The 20198-nt window shown below is 36.2% G+C and overlaps 2 protein-coding genes and 2 non-coding genes across 8 annotated transcripts; 3 read left to right on the top strand and 1 right to left on the bottom strand.

Annotated features, from left to right (window-relative positions):
* Nucleotides 1-6915: 6915 nt before the first annotated feature.
* Trnas-gga (transfer RNA serine (anticodon GGA)) lies at nt 6916-6989 on the top strand. Its single transcript has one exon. It is a non-coding gene; the product is annotated as a tRNA-Ser (tRNA).
* A 281-nt stretch (nt 6990-7270) lies between these two features.
* On the top strand, nt 7271-7344 carry Trnas-gga (transfer RNA serine (anticodon GGA)). The gene has a single exon. It is a non-coding gene; the product is annotated as a tRNA-Ser (tRNA).
* A 4235-nt stretch (nt 7345-11579) lies between these two features.
* LOC145229441 (uncharacterized) lies at nt 11580-15197 on the bottom strand. 4 transcript variants are annotated; one of them, XM_080094781.1, is made up of 9 exons: nt 14957-15169; nt 14047-14878; nt 13837-13971; nt 13587-13767; nt 13358-13521; nt 13111-13287; nt 12819-13028; nt 12587-12737; nt 11580-12521 (listed from the first exon to the last, which is right to left on the bottom strand). In XM_080094781.1, exons 2-9 carry the CDS (start codon nt 14782-14784, stop codon nt 11674-11676), a joined length of 2604 nt encoding a protein of 867 aa, XP_079950907.1. In that variant the 5' UTR covers nt 14785-14878; nt 14957-15169; the 3' UTR covers nt 11580-11673. The 4 variants fall into 4 exon arrangements, with proteins under 4 accessions (XP_079950907.1, XP_079950908.1, XP_079950909.1 ...); XM_080094782.1 differs by having other exon boundaries at nt 13587-13656; nt 14047-15197; XM_080094783.1 differs by lacking the exon at nt 12587-12737 and having other exon boundaries at nt 12214-12521; nt 14047-15169.
* Nucleotides 15198-15409: 212 nt separating this feature from the next.
* Nucleotides 15410-18011, top strand: LOC145229442 (uncharacterized). 2 transcript variants are annotated; one of them, XM_080094787.1, is made up of 8 exons: nt 15410-15554; nt 15646-16036; nt 16225-16315; nt 16372-16566; nt 16740-16901; nt 17054-17129; nt 17291-17391; nt 17609-18011. In XM_080094787.1, the coding sequence occupies exons 1-8, from the start codon at nt 15458-15460 to the stop codon at nt 17918-17920; spliced, it is 1425 nt and encodes a 474-aa protein (XP_079950913.1). In that variant the 5' UTR covers nt 15410-15457; the 3' UTR covers nt 17921-18011. The 2 variants fall into 2 exon arrangements, with proteins under 2 accessions (XP_079950913.1, XP_079950912.1); XM_080094786.1 differs by having other exon boundaries at nt 16970-17129.
* The last annotated feature ends 2187 nt before the right edge of the window (nt 18012-20198 follow it).

Raw genomic sequence — 20198 nt, 5'->3', positions numbered from 1 at the left:
TCACTTAAATTTAAACCATATTATTAAACCTTGTGCTTCCTTTTTACAACCAAAATGAATCATAAAGTTATAGTTTGGGCATGATAATTGATAGCTTCTTCCTTGATTCCAAATCACAACTGCTGAGAAACTGTTTTTCTATTTAGTAGTACTAGCACTGCAAGTGCAAGTCTTTTGGAAATAATGGTGTTCCTAACAAAGGTTTGCATCCAAACTGTTTTGCCTTTGAAGAACTCATGGAAACAGCAAAAAGGATTTTTCATCCTAGTAATTTCACTTGTCAAAACATCATCTAGATTATTTTCAAAGTAATCATGAACATCAGATCTTCAGAAACATTTTCATTTCAGTAACTAGCTTTTCTTTGTCAACAATAGGATGTGCTTGGTGGTCACTATACTATCTTGTCTGTAGAATGTTCAAGAAACACTTCCTGTGAAGCAATTTAGCAGCTTCTGTTTAGACAAACAGTACATGTCCATTATATCAATACTCATCTTTTTCATCATGTCCACGTAAGGGAGTTTCAAAGTTTCCACAGAACAAAATGCAGTCTATTATTTTGGACAAAATTTCACGATTTTTTTGCACTTTTTTGTTGTGTTCAATAATTGAAAGTCTATATACGCCTCACTAAGTTTTTCCTTAATATTTACAGTTCCCAAAAGTGAAAGTGAAACATCGTTGTCCACATGCTTCTTTGACTTCTCATGTTTTTCTGCTTTCTCACCTATTTTGGCTACATTTGTAAAACCATCTTTTGTCCAGCATTTTTCATCACCTCCAAACAGCAAACATGGAAAACAGAACAGTACATTTTTAACTTCACAACCACAAAGCCATTTTTTCTTTTGATACCATTCAGAATTAAAACCGCGTATATATTTCGTGTTGTGGCTCATTCCTGGCTGACAAAGTTGAATATCAGGCGTTGGACGCCCTTTTTTTCTTTATACTTACCTTTTCAGCACTTGATAACTGCGAAATCTTAAGTTGCTGAAGCTCACTTACAGTCACCGAATTAGAATCTTGAAAAGCCATGATTAACCTTTCAATCAAAAACTGTAAAAATGATTAAAAAAGAATAACTGTCGTACTGTACTCATTGTCGAACCTGATGGTACACGTGATTTGCTTTGGCACACAATAAACGCGGAACAGACAACTACTTCCGGGTGCCCAGGTCACACGCTACGTGATTGGTGGAGCTGCGCGAGCCGCAGCACCCTGGCTCCTATTTCGCCCAGCATGTAGCTTTTCAAAGTGCGCATGCGCAGAACCGCAAAACGTCATGAAACGTCACGAAACGTCAGAGAACTGGAGCTGCAGTTCCAGCATTGATATACATTAGTGTTTCCAAAAAAAAAAAATTTTAATGAAAAAAAAAGGTGATTAGGGCGGAAATTATGCTTATTATATATTGCTAAGGAATAAAAAAAGAGAGGCGTTGTGTACCGTCCGTTGTAAAACTGGTCGAGCTTCTTGCTGACAATAAAAAAAAATAAAAAAGCTTCATGACCTCTATTGTTGGGCAAACACGTAGATGCAAATTAATAGGATCCATTGGACCAGAAACTTACATAACCATCAATATGAATTTATGACTAAAATCAGTGTTTTTCTTTTATCGCGTCATTTTAACAACGGATTGTCCTTATTTTGGCAGTAAACTGACGATTCCTAAACATCATTTTGTGCCAGAAGTCAATTATTATCCGAAAATAGCACGGTTATAGGAATATACAATATAACAATTTTGCGATAGCAAGTCGTGTGGATAAAACCTACCAAAGCTCATTCGTCGTTTCTCCTGATAGCATTCGTGGTGCTGGGCTCTTTACACGACAACTTTGTTTCGTTGAGCTAAATTCAAAAGATCTGTATTGTGACTAGCATTTATAAGCCAAAATTACTTTCAAAATCAAGCTTTACGAGAATTTAAATCCAGAAGTAAAACATAGCAGTTTTTTATACAGATGGGCAGTAATCAACGTACTTGTTGAAAGTTCACTGGATCTGCACTTGGTTTCCAAATGAGTTCCAATGTGCAAACAGCTCGAGATTTGACCTACATTAAACAATAAATCAGCACTCTTCAAACTTATTGGTGTGGCGGAACCCTTGAGGCAATTTAAGTCATTTTTGCTGTTTTGGCGGAAGCCTCACTAAATGCTTGTTTTAACAACACAGTGTGCTATAATACCAGTATAACAAAAAAACTACACACACCAAAAATCAGTATCCTGTTTAAATTGTTGACACGATACAAAAATCGTTTAAAGTTTTTAAATAACTAAAATGGCGTTAGTAAGAATAATCACGGGGTATGTGTTGCCCAACAGACCTGCGCTTTCATCAAGCGCACCAATAAACAGTCGTTGTCTCCCATTCGAAGTTTCTGCCAATACATAGGATGCGGCTCCCAGCAAAGTTATGAGAAGTGCACAAAAACATCGGAAAACTGTGTGGCAAACTATATTTTGCTTCGAAATCATTTACTTTTATAAACTGTATATCTATTGGTTTGATGTAAAATCTCAAAATTGTGACGAATTACCTTCGTCTATTACACATTACATGTTTAGTCAACTTAATAACAATAATATTGGTGCACATTATTAAACACATCAATTGTGTTAAATACCGTATGTTTGCGAATACAAGACATGGTGCGGTATTTCGGAAAAAAGGAAATTTATCTGTTTAAAACTTGAGATTCCGGGTGTTACCGAAAGCTTAAATTAATTCACTCACATTGCTATTTTGCATCCGAAAAACGTCAATCCACGCAATTCCAGCCTTCTTCTTTGAAGCAAAATGTGATACTCTAACGAAGACTTTAGATATTCCTTTTTTATGCGAGGGTTGTGTCAAATAAGGTTATTTCGTTTTTCTTTGTGACATTGTGAACTTTCCATTATCAGACCACTAGTTTTGATGTTTGTATCTAAACCCGACATCTTGATAGGATCTTCATGGAGATCTATTTCTTTTCGGGTTCGTTCGCGGACGTGAATTTTGTATAACTAGCCGCGAGATCCGCAAGATCCACAAAATCTGCACGATTTGCTGCGGGTCGTTTTCGTATTCTCCATTTTGTTGCGGCGCGGCCTTTATGTAAACTCGATTGGATGACAGCTCTGAAGAAAACTGAAATGTGTAAAAAAACATATAAAAAGCGGCCCAACTACCAATAACATTTCAGCAAACACGTTTTTCGCTTTAAAGTGAGAAAAAACTCTTTATGAGCCTATTAGGCTTAGGGGACATTTTTTTTACGATCTGTTTGTAGTTGTAAGATGTTTATCACGGTGTATGTTTTAAACAATGTTTATCGTGGTTTATGTTGAATTTCGGTTTCAGCTGGCATTTATAGTTTAAAGTAGTGATTATATCAGTGGGCTAACTGTTAGTATCACGTACGATTTTCTGCTGATAGTTCATAGATATATAGGGTCGATATGCCTGTTTACGAGCATATATGATGCTAGGATATAGCCTACTCCCCTACACCCGTACAAATGCCTGCAGTTTTCTGATATTACACAATGATAAACCTATCGTGTAAAGCCAGTGTTTTACCAATGACACGTCCAAATAAAAAACGTGTTTTATTGAACGACTTAAAACCAATGGCGATCATGAAATATATGGACGCGTTAAGGGGATTATTGGCGATTACAAATGTACAGCCTATGGTCACCTCAAGCCGAGATTGCACACTGCGTTTTTTTATTAGGAATGGTTTTGCTTGAATATGCCAACAACATGGGGCCAAGTGATGTTCATTATGGTCAAGATTCTGTGAAGCGTATCAATATCGATTTCTATTAGTTGTGGCTTCGTGATTGTCGTGTCGTTTACGGTTTACCGTACGTTTTGCACGAGATAGCTTGCCATTATTGCGCAAGCCGATTTTGTGTAATTTTTGTAGTGCATCCTATATGTCTGTGTTGGTAGATTAACTAATTCTACTTGAATAAGATACTAAGTTAGCAAATCTGCGTGGGAGCTGCTAACGCAGAAATCTGTTTCAATCTACTGTACTGTTTCAGTCTTCTGTTTTGCTCTGCACTGGCGACACCGTCTGTCCTGCTCATAGTCTAATCGTCTGCGCTCTGTTTTGTTGTGTTGACTGCCCCTGGTCAAATTGTACGTGGCCCAACCACTGGTGGGATTTAGCCGGTTCGCACTGGTTCTGTACAACCGTCTCACGAAATTTCATGAGACCAGCGAACTGGTTTTACTGGTTGCTGTCAATGGACTTTTTGCAATAGAACCGGTGAAAAATACGACTTTTGTGGTAGAACCGGCTGACAAAAAATCCCACTATTGGGCCCAACGCCTAAGCCCTGCTCCTAATCTGTTATGTTCATAGCTGGTAAACTGCTTAACTTAATAATAATTAGATTGTTTATTGTTGCAACTCAATAGACTACTTCTTAAAAGCAGATTTAATTCTCTGCATAAAGGACAGAGGTAACTGAATGCAGGAGATTGATACTAACCCATAATTCGGACGTGCAAGCTAATGACTAACAATGTACCAGCCGTGCCAACATATGTAGATGTGTGCAAGGAGCCATATGATGAAAATTGTTGGCAGTTATTCTTGAATAATCGGCTACTATTTTTTAAAATCACCTGTAATAAAGTGCTGACAATACCAGGCCTAACACATTTACAAAACCACGTTTTTTTTGTTTTTTTTTTGCTTTACGTGAAAATGTTAAGTGCAGATACAGCAAATATTGTACTTGGTTATTTACATTTGAGTAAAATTATACTATGACTTTCAAGTTAAAAAAGACAAAAAAGAGCACAAATAACGAAAATTGTTGATATCATAGTGACAATTAACTTGTGTCTTAGCTGGCAAATCCACAAACGAATATTTCGGGGTTAAGGGGTGAAAATGGGTGAATCCAACTAAAATTACAAAATCTTTTTTTTTATAATTTACAATGCATCAACCAACAAAGTATGAAACTCCTCGATAAGGTATTTTTTAAGTTTCGGGGGGCTATGGGTGACTTGCTGGGTCATTCAGGGTTAAACTTTAGGATGTTTGGATATCTTGGGCCTACTAAAATCTGTTGTAAATCAGTTTAAAGCACCTTTCCTCGACCAAACGCGTGGAACAAATCAGCGTTAAAGACAGAAAAAAAGAAGAAAAAAAACGGACAAAAACAATATGTGTCCCTCAGGGAAGGAACTGGTAGCAATCTTGCATATTGTATACTCCTGCTTTGCGACCATGGATTTCAGGTAAAAGTTGGTGTTAACTTTAAAAGGAGAGCTTAATTGCGCAAAGATATCCCCAGATAAGATATACAATTAATTTCAAAATGTTACACAACTTTTTGTTACTTAAGATAACGAAAAACTAGTCTTATGTACCTCCAACTAACAGGCAAACTGCTATGACGGTAGGACAAGTAAAAAACAAATGTTGGATTTTTATGATCTGCTAAATTTTGCTGCAGGTCAGTTGTTGTTTTGTTTAAAAAAACAAGTTACATCGGCCTCATTGCAAACAAATCAACGTCACACCTTGCTTTCAAGGCACCAATGACTAAAATTCGCAAAAAAATTGTGTGCCAACAATGCGAACAAAACAAGTACCACAAGCATCACAGTATAGATTATGACATCATAAACACTTAAGACTGATCTCCTCGGTGTGCAGCTCAATCTGTGCACCGAGCTAGAAATTAGTCTAGACTTTTTGGGCGCTATTAGATGGTAAATACATGACATAAAATATTTAAAAACAAAAGTAAGCAGGTAAATGGCGGCCGTTGGTGAAATAAGAATCTGCGATGCAGCCGTCCTAGCAAAATGGTTGAGCACCCCTGCACTTAGGTTTTATTTTCTTTTTTGACGTAACAAAGAGCATTGTTTGCGTTGTTCGTAAGCAGAAACGCAACGAAATTTTGTTGCCAGCACAAACTTATTACTTTATCTTTTTCATGTTTGTCGTGTACAGATGCTAAAAATACAATGCTCCATTTTTTTTAAAAACTAAAAATTGCCGGAATTAAAGCAATCATGAAACAAGTTGATTGTGCTATGATGTCAGAACTAAAAACAAACAGTAACTGTTGCCACTTCGTTTGAACAAAAACTAATTATGACACACCAAACAAAATAGGTTAAAAACCTAGGATGCAACTTTGGGGTTCGACCAAATGCTGAAGAATATCGTAGGGGTTCGGCCGTTATAAAAAGGTTAAGAACCACTGGGTTAGGACAAACCGAGCGTAACTCACTACGGGCCGCAATATTGGAACTTTTGTAATATAAAAAATATATTATGCGCTCAAAATGTCGTGCCTTATGCAATTAACTGTACACAAAAACATTTGAAATGTAATAAATAACAAAGAAATATAGCGTGTAGCAAAGTGAAAGAACCAACTGTACTTTACTCCTATGCGTGAAAACAATGGCATACAATGACGAAACAATTAGAAAATTTGACGCAACAATTGGTATTGCTGATTCTTAACAGGATGAACCATTTCGATAATTCTATTACAGGGGCATGTACTTAAGTCAGTATAGCCGTGTAAAAAAATTACGTTTTGGGGAGCTGTGGGTGAACCCTTGGGTCATTTGGGGTCAAACTTCCGGAGGATCAAATATGGATAAATAACTAACAGCTGTTTAAATTTTAATTAACTTGAGGCACTCTTTCGTGACCAAACGCGTTTAACAAACCAGCGTTACGCAGAAACGAATATTTTGGGGTTTAGGGTGTGAAAATGGGTAAATCATTTTAAAGTTATGAATTTATGTTCATCTTAACTGATACTGGTCAATCTGGCGATCCCCTACTACGAAGCTGACATGTGCAGCATACGAGGCAGGCAACGGTGCTTGTGATTCGACTTTCGGCGGATTCTCCACTGGGCCTGTGTAGCTCAGTTGGTAGAGCGCGAGTCCCGGAAAGACTCCTGTCGTGGGTTCGAATCCCACCGCAGGCTAGATTTTTCTAGCCTACGCCTTGCCATATGGTGGTGAATGCTTGGTGACCGGCTGATTCGGTATAGCGCCTTCAATGGGCCTGGCGTACTGTGATTTATATATGAGTGTGCCGTGATCGCTGGTCTGCATAGACGCTTCAGGGCTGATCCCAGTTATGAATTTATGTTCATCTTAACTGATACTGGTCAATCTGGCGATCCCCTACTACGAAGCTGACATGTGCAGCATACGAGGCAGGCAACGGTGCTTGTGATTCGACTTTCGGCGGATTCTCCACTGGGCCTGTGTAGCTCAGTTGGTAGAGCGCGAGTCCCGGAAAGACTCCTGTCGTGGGTTCGAATCCCACCGCAGGCTAGATTTTTCTAGCCTACGCCTTGCCATATGGTGGTGAATGCTTGGTGACCGGCTGATTCGGTATAGCGCCTTCAATGGGCCTGGCGTACTGTGATTTATATATGAGTGTGCCGTGATCGCTGGTCTGCATAGACGCTTCAGGGCTGATCCCAGTTATGAATTTATGTTCATTTTAAAGGGTACAAAATTCTTTAGAATACCTTACATTGCACCAAACAACAAAGCATGAAACTCCTTGATCATCTACTTTGGTCAGTACAGCCGTTTAAAAATTTTTACATTTTGGGGGCCTGTGGTGAACCCTTGGGTCATTCGGGGTCAAACTTCAAGAGGATCAAATATGGATAAATAAATAACATCTGTGTAAATTTTAATAAATTTGAAGCACTCTTTCTTGACCAAACGCGTAGGCCTATAACAAACCAGCGTTAGACAGAAAAAAGAAAAAAAAGAAACAAAGACCTTCAGAAAATAAAGACCTTCAGGGAAGGGGACCCATAAAAAACACTAGGAGCCACAAAGTCGTTCTAAAATTTGAAATAAAATGCCACTGCAAAAACGTTTTTTTGTCTTGACGACAATCGACTTTTGTCAGGAAAGAGACGGGTGATTTTCGACATAATCGTCTCAGAAATGTGTAATTAAAATACCTTCCAAAACTGAGCCGCATCAGAGGGATCAAAGAGCCGCGGGTTGGCGACCCCTGTAATAGAATTATCGAAATGGTTCATCCTGTTAAAAATCAGCAATACCAATTGTTGCGTCAATTATTTTAATTGTTTCGTCATTGTATGCCATTGTTTTCACGCACAGGAGTAAAGTACAGTTGGTTCTTTCACTTTGCTACACGCTATATTTCTTTGTTATTTATTACATTTCAAATGTTTTTGTGTACAGTTAATTGCATAAAGGCACGACATTTTTAAGCGCATAAGATTTTTTTTTATATTACAAAAGTTCAAATATTGCGGCTCTTGACTAATTAAAAAAAAATTGGCTGTCAAAGAAATTTTAGTTTGAGACCCCTGTTTTAGATTCTTAAGAACAAATTTCTTAAAAGCACCGACCCAAACTAAGAAAGTGCGTGTCCATATCCTTTTTACGTTATATTATCATTATGTAAAAATACTCCTCTGACAATTTAAACTTTGACCTCGGCTGTCCAAGGCCAGTTTCAAAACAGCTAAAACTTTTTGTATAAAACTCACACAGTACTACAGACACTGACAAATTAGGAAGAAGTTTTGTAGCATAGGGTTAAATAACAATTCTTCAACTGACTTTGTTTGGCTAAGCGTATACCAACAGACGACAACACCACCGCTACTTATCTTTTTCTATTAAATGGCCGAAAACTTAATGCACGCATACAAGCGGGACCAATCCTAATACTTGCACCAGTGGTGTTGACTGTGCCGTGTGAGCGGCGGCGTAAATTGTTTGGGTAATTTGGAACGTACGGTCGCAGTTTTCAAGAACTGTTTATGCCTTACACCCCGCAACTAAGGTAAGTACTTTTGTTATAATATATACACAGGTTTGTCAAGTTTTTCTGTCATGTTTAAGCACGGAGATTGTGAAATAATAATGGGTTGACCGCCTGTGATGAAAAAGTGGAACTAATGTTGTGCGAGTTTTTCTTGTCAGCAAGATGGACGCAGTACCAGTCAAAAAGGTGAGAATTAAGCAGGCGAATTTTGTATGAGTCATTTTATCCTAAACTCGCAAAGTTTGCAAGATGTGTTTTATTAACACCTTGCTCATCTGAATTTTATACGCTTAAGCGATAAGAAAGTGTCACCAGTTAGGCTACACTCAGATTCCAATGTGTAACTGTTTTATTATTCGATACCAGTGAATAAAGTGACAGCAACTTGTGTCGCAAAACCGTTGAGTTTTTTTACGATTTTTTAACATTTGGGTCGACTTTTGAGGCAAATTTTCTGAATTGCGCTGAAAACGTTGGCAAACCCCTGACATAGGCCCCTTGTTCAAAATGGCGCTGGCAAAAACTCCTAAAATCACACGTTAATCATCGACATTTAAACATTTAGTCTAAAAGCCATATTTTCTGACTATTTAAATTATTGCACTGCAGGCCCGCAGGTCAATTGTGATAATTTTTTGTTGACCCGCAAAATTCGGAGATTTGAATGACAACCACAATTTTTGTTTTCAACGTTCTAAAACATGGGTTCCCAAATTTTCTTAGCCCACAGCCCATAGGGCCACAATAAAGTTTAATAAATCTGGACTGGACCCAAATCAAGAACCCCATGTTTGTGACCTAAGTATTGTTTCCACAATAAACATAATAGCTAACAATCGTACAACTGTATAACCTCACTATGCACACCTATTACCTACTCTGATGTTATACGACTTGTTATTGACTTTAGAAATACAGATTTATTTGTGTTATATCGCATCTATGCGCGGTTTAAAAATTAACCAAACAACTAATTTTTCTGATAACCACGATAATGTATGTAACCCAGAAACAAAAACCATCAATAATTTTTGATAAAAAACTAGAGATGTACCGAATATTCGGTTTGCCGAATTTATTCGGCCGAATCGGCCATTTTTGCAAAGATTCGGTTTCGGCCGAATAAGTTGTTGCGATTCGGCCGAAACCGAATCTTTAACGAACACACATTTAAAGCGTTAAACATGCTTTTTTTCTGCTCAGTAAGGTAACTGCGCCAGCGAAATAACTGAAATTCTGCGAGTTGAACTGACAACTAATAAAAAAGAAAAATGTTCGAGTCGAACTGACGACTAAAACCGTCACAGTAAATTCAGTTTTGGTTTTAAAACAAAGAAAAGTTAACAAACATACATGTTAAAACCAATCGTGCTGTCTAAAACGTTTGTTAAAAAGGAAACCAATAAAAAGTCAATTTAAATGCCAAATCTGATTTTTTAATGTGTTTCATTTTGAAACTTAAAAAATAATATTCTTTTAATTTTGTGCAAGACTTAGCTCAAATTTGTGCCGCGAATCCGTTATATTTTGTCATGATTCTTGATTGCATTTGTGTCGCTAGACTTATGGGCTGATTTTCTGGATGGCGCTAAAGATCTTGCGAACCCCTGGCATAGGCCGAGTATTCAAAATGGCGCCTGCAAAAACCCTTAATTATTTATACACCACTGTGTAGGGTAGGTTATCAAACAGGTTTTTACACGCAATTGGTTAGTTTTGCCATTTTCTACCCTTACTACAAGTTGGACATGTAAGAAATAAATTCCACTTTCCTTCAGAACTAGATCTGTTATTCTTGTCAAAATTTACAAATTGTAATGCATCCATAAGTTTGTTAGCGAATTTTAATAGTTTACAACTAGACGCTAAAAATGTGTCGCTTGCCATAGGATGGAGTGTTAACCAGTATCAAGCAAATTATTCAGGTCAAAGGTAATTGTGCAGCATGAGCTAAATCAGCGTGGTCCTAACATCTGCATGGCCGTTGGCTAATCGTGGCCCGCGAGATAGTTTTTTGTTGCCCCGCGAAATCCGGAAATTTTAATGACCACGACAAGTTTTGTTGTCAAAATTCTAAAATATGGGTTACTTAGCTTTCTCAACACGACCACACTGAAAAAAATATTGGGTAATATTTTTGGCACTTTTGGGTATTGTACCACATTTACCCAATACTTTTGGGTAGATACTAGGGTACCAGATAGTTTTACCCAAAATGAACTTGGGTAGAGCAAGTACCCAACACTTTTGATGATCAAAATTGGGTAAAATCTCGTGGTACCCAACTAAAAAATAATTGTTTTGTGGGTACAGGATTGTTTAACCCAAAATAAACTTGGGTAAAGCAATTCCCATTTTTTTTAATTTTTAGAAATTGGGTAAAATGTTATTGTACCCAACTAAATAATTATCAATTTTTGGGTAAGTTGTTATTTGACCCAAACCGAATTTTGGTAAAAGGGTTGCTGAAAATGCATGTGAATTTACTTTGGGGTAAATAATGAGGTACCCAAATGTAAAATGAAATACTGTTTGGGTTCTTCATTGTTCTCCCCAAAAATTTATTGGGTAAAATGACATGATACCAACTGCCAAATCACAAGGTGCATTGGGTAAATTTTACCCAAAAATGTGATTGATAGAAATTGTGTACATTGGTATCATACCAAAATGTAAAATCATTACTTTTTTGGGGTAACATCAAAATGCAATAAATGAAGCTGACAAATACAAAGGCATTGTAATGAACACTATGAAAGCATTTATTGCCCTTTTTACAGCAAGTGACAAAAGAACACTGTGGTTTTATGAAACATGCACATTGACAAACATTAACAATTTCAACAGCAAGTCTCTAGTCTGAATTTGGGACAAACAAACTTTTTAAAGCAACCAAATGGTGAGTGCAATGGCATCGGATGGGGATAAGTGATTTTCTTTTGCACAACATATTCATTGACAAATGTATTGTGAATTGACCAACCATGGAAATGTTGGGAGTATGACATTATGCCAAGTTGGTTACCAACAAATATAGCACCACACAACTTACTCAGATAAATACTGTCAACTTGCATAAAATTCGGCACACCATCTTCACTGACACTGGTGCACAAGATACAGGATTTAAAATATGTAATTCCTTCATAAATTAGATGTTCAGTTTTTTGCAAGTATGGCTCATTAGTGGGAGTGGTATCGAACAATTGAAATGCTATACTTGGACTTACTAACGTAAAATTCTTGATATCACAATCAAAAGAAAATATGTCCCTTTTCAACATGGTTGATGCCAATTGTAGCTGGTGTTGAACTGCAATGGTGTAGGGCACATTTTTATAGCAGTTGCTTCTAGATATTATTTGTTTCATCTCTTTGTGTTTAGATTCAAATCGCATGCATGAAAATTGAGTTAAAGGTCCGACCATTTTAATTAGCCTGGGATAGTGTAAAAGATAATGCATTTTGGGGATTATTACAGCCTCGGGATAAATGTAGTGAAAATGTTGAATGAAACATTTTAAATCAACCTCAAGTTCAAGAACTGTTTCATCTGCAATTCTGGGAGAACAGCACATGTCAACAATGTCCAAAAACAATAAATACAATTCCCAAACTTCATCTCCATCTGGAATATAGTTTCCAACCAGCATAGGCAAAGTTCTAAACAAGCACCAGTATTGGGAGGCTGCAAGGCAAAAATACTGGCTATCACAAATGAAATTGGCTATTTCTCAAAATAGCAAAACTTACCATTTTGTCGTAAATGTTTGCTTTTATCATCCAACAATTTACTGTGAGAAATTATTGTTGGTTTGTTTTTTTTATCAACACCATATTGAAAACAGTCTATCTTTGCATTCAAACTTTGAAGTGTGAAGAATTTTTTTTGAAATATTAAACTCTTAACAAAATAAACCTCATTTGTTAAACATATATATTGGTGGAGAAGGCAAAGTATATGCAACTAAAAAAAAATATATACCTGTAAGGTCAGCTTCAAAATGTATGGGATGGAACCCTCAAACAAATCATGATGTATGTCTGCAGCATAATTCTCAGTTGGATGAAAGTAAATAGAATTTATTGGACAGCGCATTTTAATTCCATTATGATTTTTTCCTCTGGCTTCAACAACTTGAACTGAACTTTCATAATTTTCTTTTGTTCTTAATGTGCATTGTTTGTAGGAGTTCTGAAAGCAAACAATTCCGATAAACATGTTTACTGCTAAAATATAAATGCCTGAAATTCTTAATAAACTAGTTTATGCATACCTTAGTTTGTATATCACTGCCAGTACATAAGCAGTATCTGGAGACAAATGTATTTGAACCTGAAAACCGTTCAGTGAATCCAAAAATGGAATGGGCTGCTAAATTATCCAAAGACATTTGTGCTATTGTGGCTTTTACTCTTGTAGTTTTGCCAGAAATAGTTAATTCCATACCCTCCTGCAAAAAATTTTTGGTGTGCTACATATTTGCATTTCAAGGTGCCAACACAAGCAAAAAGGAATCTTACCTTTTCCAACAATTTCAATTCCTTGTTGAGTGGCTCCAGTATCTTCTTCCAACCAATTTGTGGGTGTTTCAAATCAGTTGTGTGGAACAATGTATTCAAAAAAATTCTATGCACAGATGAAGTCAGTTTTGGATGGACATTTAAGATTGAAAAATATATCCCGCCTGAAACAACATTTTAATATGTATGTACCAAATACAAGGTAATTGGGGCACATATTTGATCATACCTATGTGATGGGTGCCAGTTTTTGATCCTAGCGGATTTACAACCTCAAATCCGTCGTAGTAAAACAAAAGCTGCAAAACCGGAGTTACAGAGTTAGATGAAAAGAGATCATGTTTTTTCGCATAGTCTGCATTGGTAAAGCTTTCATACAAATAATGGTCTTCATTTTCCCACTGTTTCACCTGTCATCAAGATTTTATATATTTGTCACATGTACCGTTGCAATTTATTGAAGCTGGACACAAAATTACCTGTTGGTAAATGCTGGAATTTTCAATCAAACTTCTCAGAAGATCAATCAAAGAAATGTATTCAAGTGAATGGTGCTTCATGCCCAGTTGTGATCCATTTCGGGGACATTCAAAAAGTATGTGCCTTGTTGGAGCCTAAATTTAATAATTTTTATACCTATTTGAAACACACATGCTCCAACATAAGGTGGTATACCAAATAGCACTTACGACCAAGCTTGGAAGGAGAGCCTTTCTTTGGTATTCCATCTGTATGTCACGAAAAGGATTTGCCAAACCCAATCCCAACTGAAAAACATCTTCAAAGTTTGAAAAACTGGTAGCATTAGAAGAACGTTTAATTCCTCCTATAACAGTTCTAACACATTCCTCAAGAAGAGCCTCCACCCAAACTTGTATAGTATGCAAGGAGGACTCAGTTAAATTACAATCACTTTTAAGTTTGCACAGTGAAACAGCCATTTCTTGTTTTCTGGTGTGAACATGTTTTAATGTCATGTTGAAGGTACCAATGTCCAAGTCCATGTTACTTATATCATCATGTTCACTGTCATCATGGGAATCCATATCCATATCTACAACAGACTCACTGCTGGTTTGTGGTGTTGTCAGATCATTGCAAATTGTATCATCAATTTGTTCCAGTATGTCATCGTGCAAGGCCACAACTTGCTGTTCGTATTCATTCCCAAATGCATAATTTGTAGATATAATTTCAAACCATGTATTGGGCATTCGCCAGAGCTTTCCATAGTGTCTTCTATACATGTGCTTACGCAGAGAAACTTTGTCATTCAAGCGAGCAGAACACCCATCAACATTGCATTCAAGATTAAATCCTCTGTCGTAACAATGAGCACCAAAAATATGCCTTTTTACTGCCATTTCACTGTGAAATTTCCTTCTGCAGAAAGTGCACATGTACAAAATCTTGACTTCTAGTTCCATATCCTTCAAACTAGCATAAACTCGACACAGATTATGTGACAAACTCAACACAGATTATGTGACAATATTACCTTGGTCACCTACAGACCTCACTCTGAAATCGAAAAGTGTAAAATGTTTAAACCTAAATGAGTGCCTACACTCCAAAACACTTGTCTCGAATCTTACCCACCTTTCCACTTTCGGAAAACCGCTTACAAGCGACACATGACATGAGTGAGCATGCGCGCCTGAAACTATTGCTCAACAACTATTTGCATGCGCATCGGATGAGAGGGAAGACTTAATAATTATTTTTTGGCTATTTATGCACACGATACTTTTTAGCTACAAACTCTCACTTAGTACAATTATGCGAAGCAAAACTAACACTGCTGATTTTCCACAGATGTTTGTAAATTCAGAGAAAATTTGCTTTGAAATTTTGAATTTAAATTTGGCGCGCGACCACACTGGTCGTCCTCCTATCGCCGCAAAAAGGCGCGCTTTGTGGATAACACGAGACAGCGATGTTGCAGTGGCAGGTTTTAAACAAGTAGTTTCTCGTTATAAATCTTTGTACTTTGAACTCTATTTTTATATTAATGTTTTGTTTGTTGTTTTTATAAATGTTTTGTTTGTTGTTTTTAACTTTGAAGTTGCGTGATAAAGCTATTCAGTATAGGTTTGAATTATGGATTTGTCAGTAAATGAAGTGGTTGAAATTGTTAGGTCTGCACTAAAAAATGAGGACAGTGAAGACCAGGAGAAAGTGTGTGAGGCCTTTTTTGGTGAGATTTTTCATCACAACATATTTATTGCATTTTTAAGTTCCATATTACAGTTTTTTAAAGCCTGTTATAATTTTGGCTTTATGTTCAGAAAACAAACTTGATGGAAAAGCCCTCTCTTCTGTGCTAGAATTGGACATTATGTTCAAAATATTGCCAGGAATCCCGAGAGGACACATTTTAAAGGTTTTTGAAGCACTTAAAGCTATCCAAGTTGTTCCAACAGCATTTTTGACAGAAAATTCAGGTTCTGATACCGAACCTTTGTCAAGCTCTGAGGATAGCGAGAGCTTATCAAGTTCATCACTCAACAGTAGTGTTGATCTTCCTAACATAACAAGGCCATTGCCGAAACAGTTTCCCATCGACAAATGTGAATTTGGATTTTATGCAAAGAATTTGATTCGCACCGGAGAGATAACCACTAGAGGAAAAAAAGAAATTACATCTGAAATAATTAGAGTCATGAAACTGTATGAAAGGTATACAGTCTGCTTTTCATTTGACAAGTTAAAATAGATGTATTAAACTTTATATGTCTATATGTATGTAGAAGTAACATCTGCAATAACTAAAGGTATAAAAATGTATCCTAGGTGCAGTCTGCTTACTGTTGACCAAATTGAAATAGATGTATTAATTTGTTTTTATGTATGTCTACTGTGAATAGTCATCCAACCAGATCAACCCGAAGGTCAGCAATAAATGCCTTTGTCAAATTGGGAAAAGCATCACTTAGTTTGTCCGAAGAACAAGCAAAGGTAAGCAGTTTTTACACTGACTGTTGTTTGAAAAAAGTAAGAATACTGTTTTTCAGACTTTTTGGTTACAAAAAGTTACACAAAAACTGAATACTCAATTAAAACAACATCGTCGCCTAAACAACATCAAATCACAATCAAAACGTGCAAAAAACAACTCTAGTGGAACGGCCTCAACAGTATTGGCAAAACGGAGGAAATCTACTTACATGGAAGGCAATGACCTGGTTGAAATGAATCATTGCAAAGAAGTAAGTTTTGTTTAGTGACTGCCCAATTATTTTACTTGTGTTTTGTGTTAAGACCCTAAAGGCTTTTGCAAATTGGTTTGATTGGAGTAACTTATTATGCAAGCTGAGGAAAGCATGTATTTGTAACAATAAAAGATGTATGTATGTCATTATTACATTTCGGTTGCTTTTAGTTGTTGGGCGATGAATTTCAAAAACCAAGCGCTCAAAGAAACAAGAGACTAATTTGTGAATTAATGGAAAAAACATTTCCACTACGACGAAACTTTATGGCAACAAACCCAACTGTTACTGTTGTTGTGAAGGAGTGGCCTGCTCTTTCTATGTATAGTGAGGTAAATGCAAAAAATGCATGTCTTTAAGTTTGATACAAAACTGTTAATTATGCTTCTATTTCTTTCAGCTGGTTCAAGAATTGAAAAGAATTGTAAATATATGTAGTTGTGACACTATCTTTCACAAAATCATCACACATGCACAATTGCAGACACATTCTCCTTTGATAAGAAGGACACTGCAGCACTTGCCGATTCAAAATTCTGATGAGGAATCACTATCATTAGGTGAGAGTGTGCACATACTGCTGGAAATTCAGTGTACTATATGTGTTGAATGAAAACTAGACAAAACACAACAGTTGTATTGTTTTAAAGCTTTAATCTTCAATGAAAGACTGTTTTGTCATTTTGTGATCGCGAAATATTTAAACCATGTTTTTCTTTAGATATATCTGTTATCATTGCTTGCTGGTTGTTGTGCAACATGCTGAGAACAAACACAAAGAAAGTGCATATCAGTGAACGCTACTTGGTGGATATTTGTCCTGTAAGTGATTGATTTCTTGTTAAATGTTAAATATATGGCTGGTACTGGACCTGACTGAACAATCAACATGTCATGCTTTTTGCCCAGTTGTTGTATTATACTGATGCTGCTGGTCGAAAGCATGCCCTATTTTGGGTTTATAGCTCATAAAATAATTTTGGTGCCTGAATGGCATACACAATAAATATTCACTTGGTAAATATGGGTTTTTATCCAGGAAAACACAACAATGGACGACATCAAAGAGGCAGTGGTTGACCGTCATCAACCTTTTGTAGCTGTGTTTGGATCCATTACCAGCATAAAAAAGATTGTTGTTTTTTGTGAGAAAACGCCAGTCATGGAAGTTTTAAGCATGGTTGATGCTGTAACTGCAATGTTTGCCTATTATTTTGTATTCAATTATGAATATTGCCCTCATGTGCATTTGGCATTGGCATTTTTGCAAAAACAGTGGCTTAAAATAGAAAAACCGGATGTAAAGCAGTCAGTGCATGAACTTGCAATGCAAATGCAACTATGCACTTGAAAATGGTATTGTCATTAAACTTCGTTGTTTATGCTTTTGTTGTACTTCGTTGTTTATGCTTTTGTTGAATTGGAAAGGCATTCAAAAAAGAGCTCAATGTGAGTGAAATTTTATGTGTCGCAAAGCACCCAAAAATTTATAAAATACCCAATGCAAAACATTGGGCAAATAGGTTTTTGATACCCAAATAAAATTTTGGGTAAATAGCTATTGTTACCCAAAATAAAAAATTCAGGTACTGTCCCAAATAAGAAAAAAAATAAGTGATTACCCAAAAGTGCACTACCCAAAATATTTTGGGTAATATGTACCCAATATCCTTTCTTGGGTGTCTCAACGAATGTGCCCAATCTCAAAAGGTCGTTCTACCCAATCAATTTGGGTTGCCAGTACCCAAGTATTTTTACAGTGCAATTTACAACTTTTAACTGTTCAGTGCGACTGCAAGTCAACGTAGTCAATACAATCCCACCGATCATAATTCGGTAAGCTATTACAAGAAAGACAGCGTACAAAGTCAAAAGAAATATATCGACACATATATTGCATATAAATTACATAGCCTACTTATAAAGAAAGAAGAACAGGTTTATTATCTTATATCGTCGCTATGTGCGGTTTAAAAAAATATATATTCTAAAAACCACAATAAAGTACGTAATCCAAAAACAAAAACATCAATAATTTACGATAAAAATAGAACACACTAACAGAACGAACATGTCAATATAAAGCCAAATGAATTCAGCCGATAGCGATCAGCAAAGAGCTACATGCCAACAGCGTCCGCCAAATAACTGAAGTTGTGTGAGTCGAACTGACGACAAAAAAAAAGAAATTTGTGTGAGTCGAACGGGGGACAAAAAAAATTTTTTTTTTCGAGTTAAACTGACGACTAAAACATTCACAATAAATTCATTCTTCCTTATAAAACAACAGATAAGAAAAACTCAACAAACATACATTTGAAACAAATCGTGACTTCTAAAACGTTTGTTAAAAAACCAATGAAGTAAAAATAAAAGTCAAATCTGATTTCTAGTTTCAAATGTGGTTCACATGGAAACCTAAAAAAAAATATTCTTTCAGTTTTGTGCAATATTTATTACCAAATTTTGTGCAATATTTATTACCAAATTTTGTGCCGCAAGGCCGTTAAAAGTTTGTCATGGTTCTTTAATTACATTTGGGGCGCTAGACTTTTATGGCCAATTTTCTGGATGGCGCTAAAAGCATTTGCAAACCCACGTCATAGTCCGCTTGTTCAAAATGGCGCCTGCAGAAAAAACTAAATGCGTCACACGTTTAATCATCGGAATCTAAACATTTTAAATACACGCCTAATTTTCTGACTATTTAAATTAACTATACTCCAGCACTGTGTAGACAATCAGATATGTTTTCAGACGCATTTGTTTAGTTTTGCCATATTCTACCCTCACTACATGTTGGACATGTAAGAAAAAATCCACTTTCCTTCAGAACTAGATCTGTTATTCTTGTCAAAGTTTGTTAGCGAATTTCAATAGATCACTTATAGACACCACAAATGTGTCGCTTGCCATATGATGGAGTGTTAACCAGTATAAATCGAATTATTTAGGTCAAAGGTAGAAGTGTGGCATGAGCTAATTCAGCGTGGTCCAACCATCCACATTGAATCAACATCTACGTACACATAAAAAAAAAGGTTTAAAGAATTTAAATAAACTATAGGGTGATCAAAATTGAGATCTTGAAAGGCCACAATAAGGTTTCATAAACCTGAGCTGGACCCAAATCAAGAAACTCCCTTAAATAAAAATTTGCTACACTGATCCATCCCATGTTTTATGTCATAAATATTGTTTCCACAATAAACATTAGCTAACGATTTTACAACTATATTACCTCGCCATACACACCTATTACCTACACTGATGATGTAACACTTGTTATTAAGTATTGAAGTACAGGTTTATTTGTGTTATATTGTCGCTATGCGCGGTTTAAAAATAATCCAAAAAAATATTATTCTGCTACCCACAAAAATGTATGGAGATCACACACAAAAACATCACTAATATATGATAAAAACTGACCACACTAACAGAGCGAACCTACCAATGCACATCCAATAGAACTCAATCGATGGTGATCAGCAAAGCTACATATCAATAGCGTTAGTAAAATAACTGAAATTGTGCGATCAGAAATTGTGCGAGTCGAACTGACGACTAATAAAAAAAGAAAATTGTTCGAGTCGAACCGACGAGTAATAAAAAAAGAATTGTTCGTG

Source organism: Phallusia mammillata, chromosome 5, assembly GCF_965637545.1.
Source record: "Phallusia mammillata chromosome 5, kaPhaMamm4.hap1.1, whole genome shotgun sequence".
In the NCBI taxonomy this organism is placed as follows: domain Eukaryota; kingdom Metazoa; phylum Chordata; class Ascidiacea; order Phlebobranchia; family Ascidiidae; genus Phallusia; species Phallusia mammillata.
Note: the sequence above shows the minus strand (reverse complement) of the source record. Positions and strands in the feature narration are given on the sequence as shown.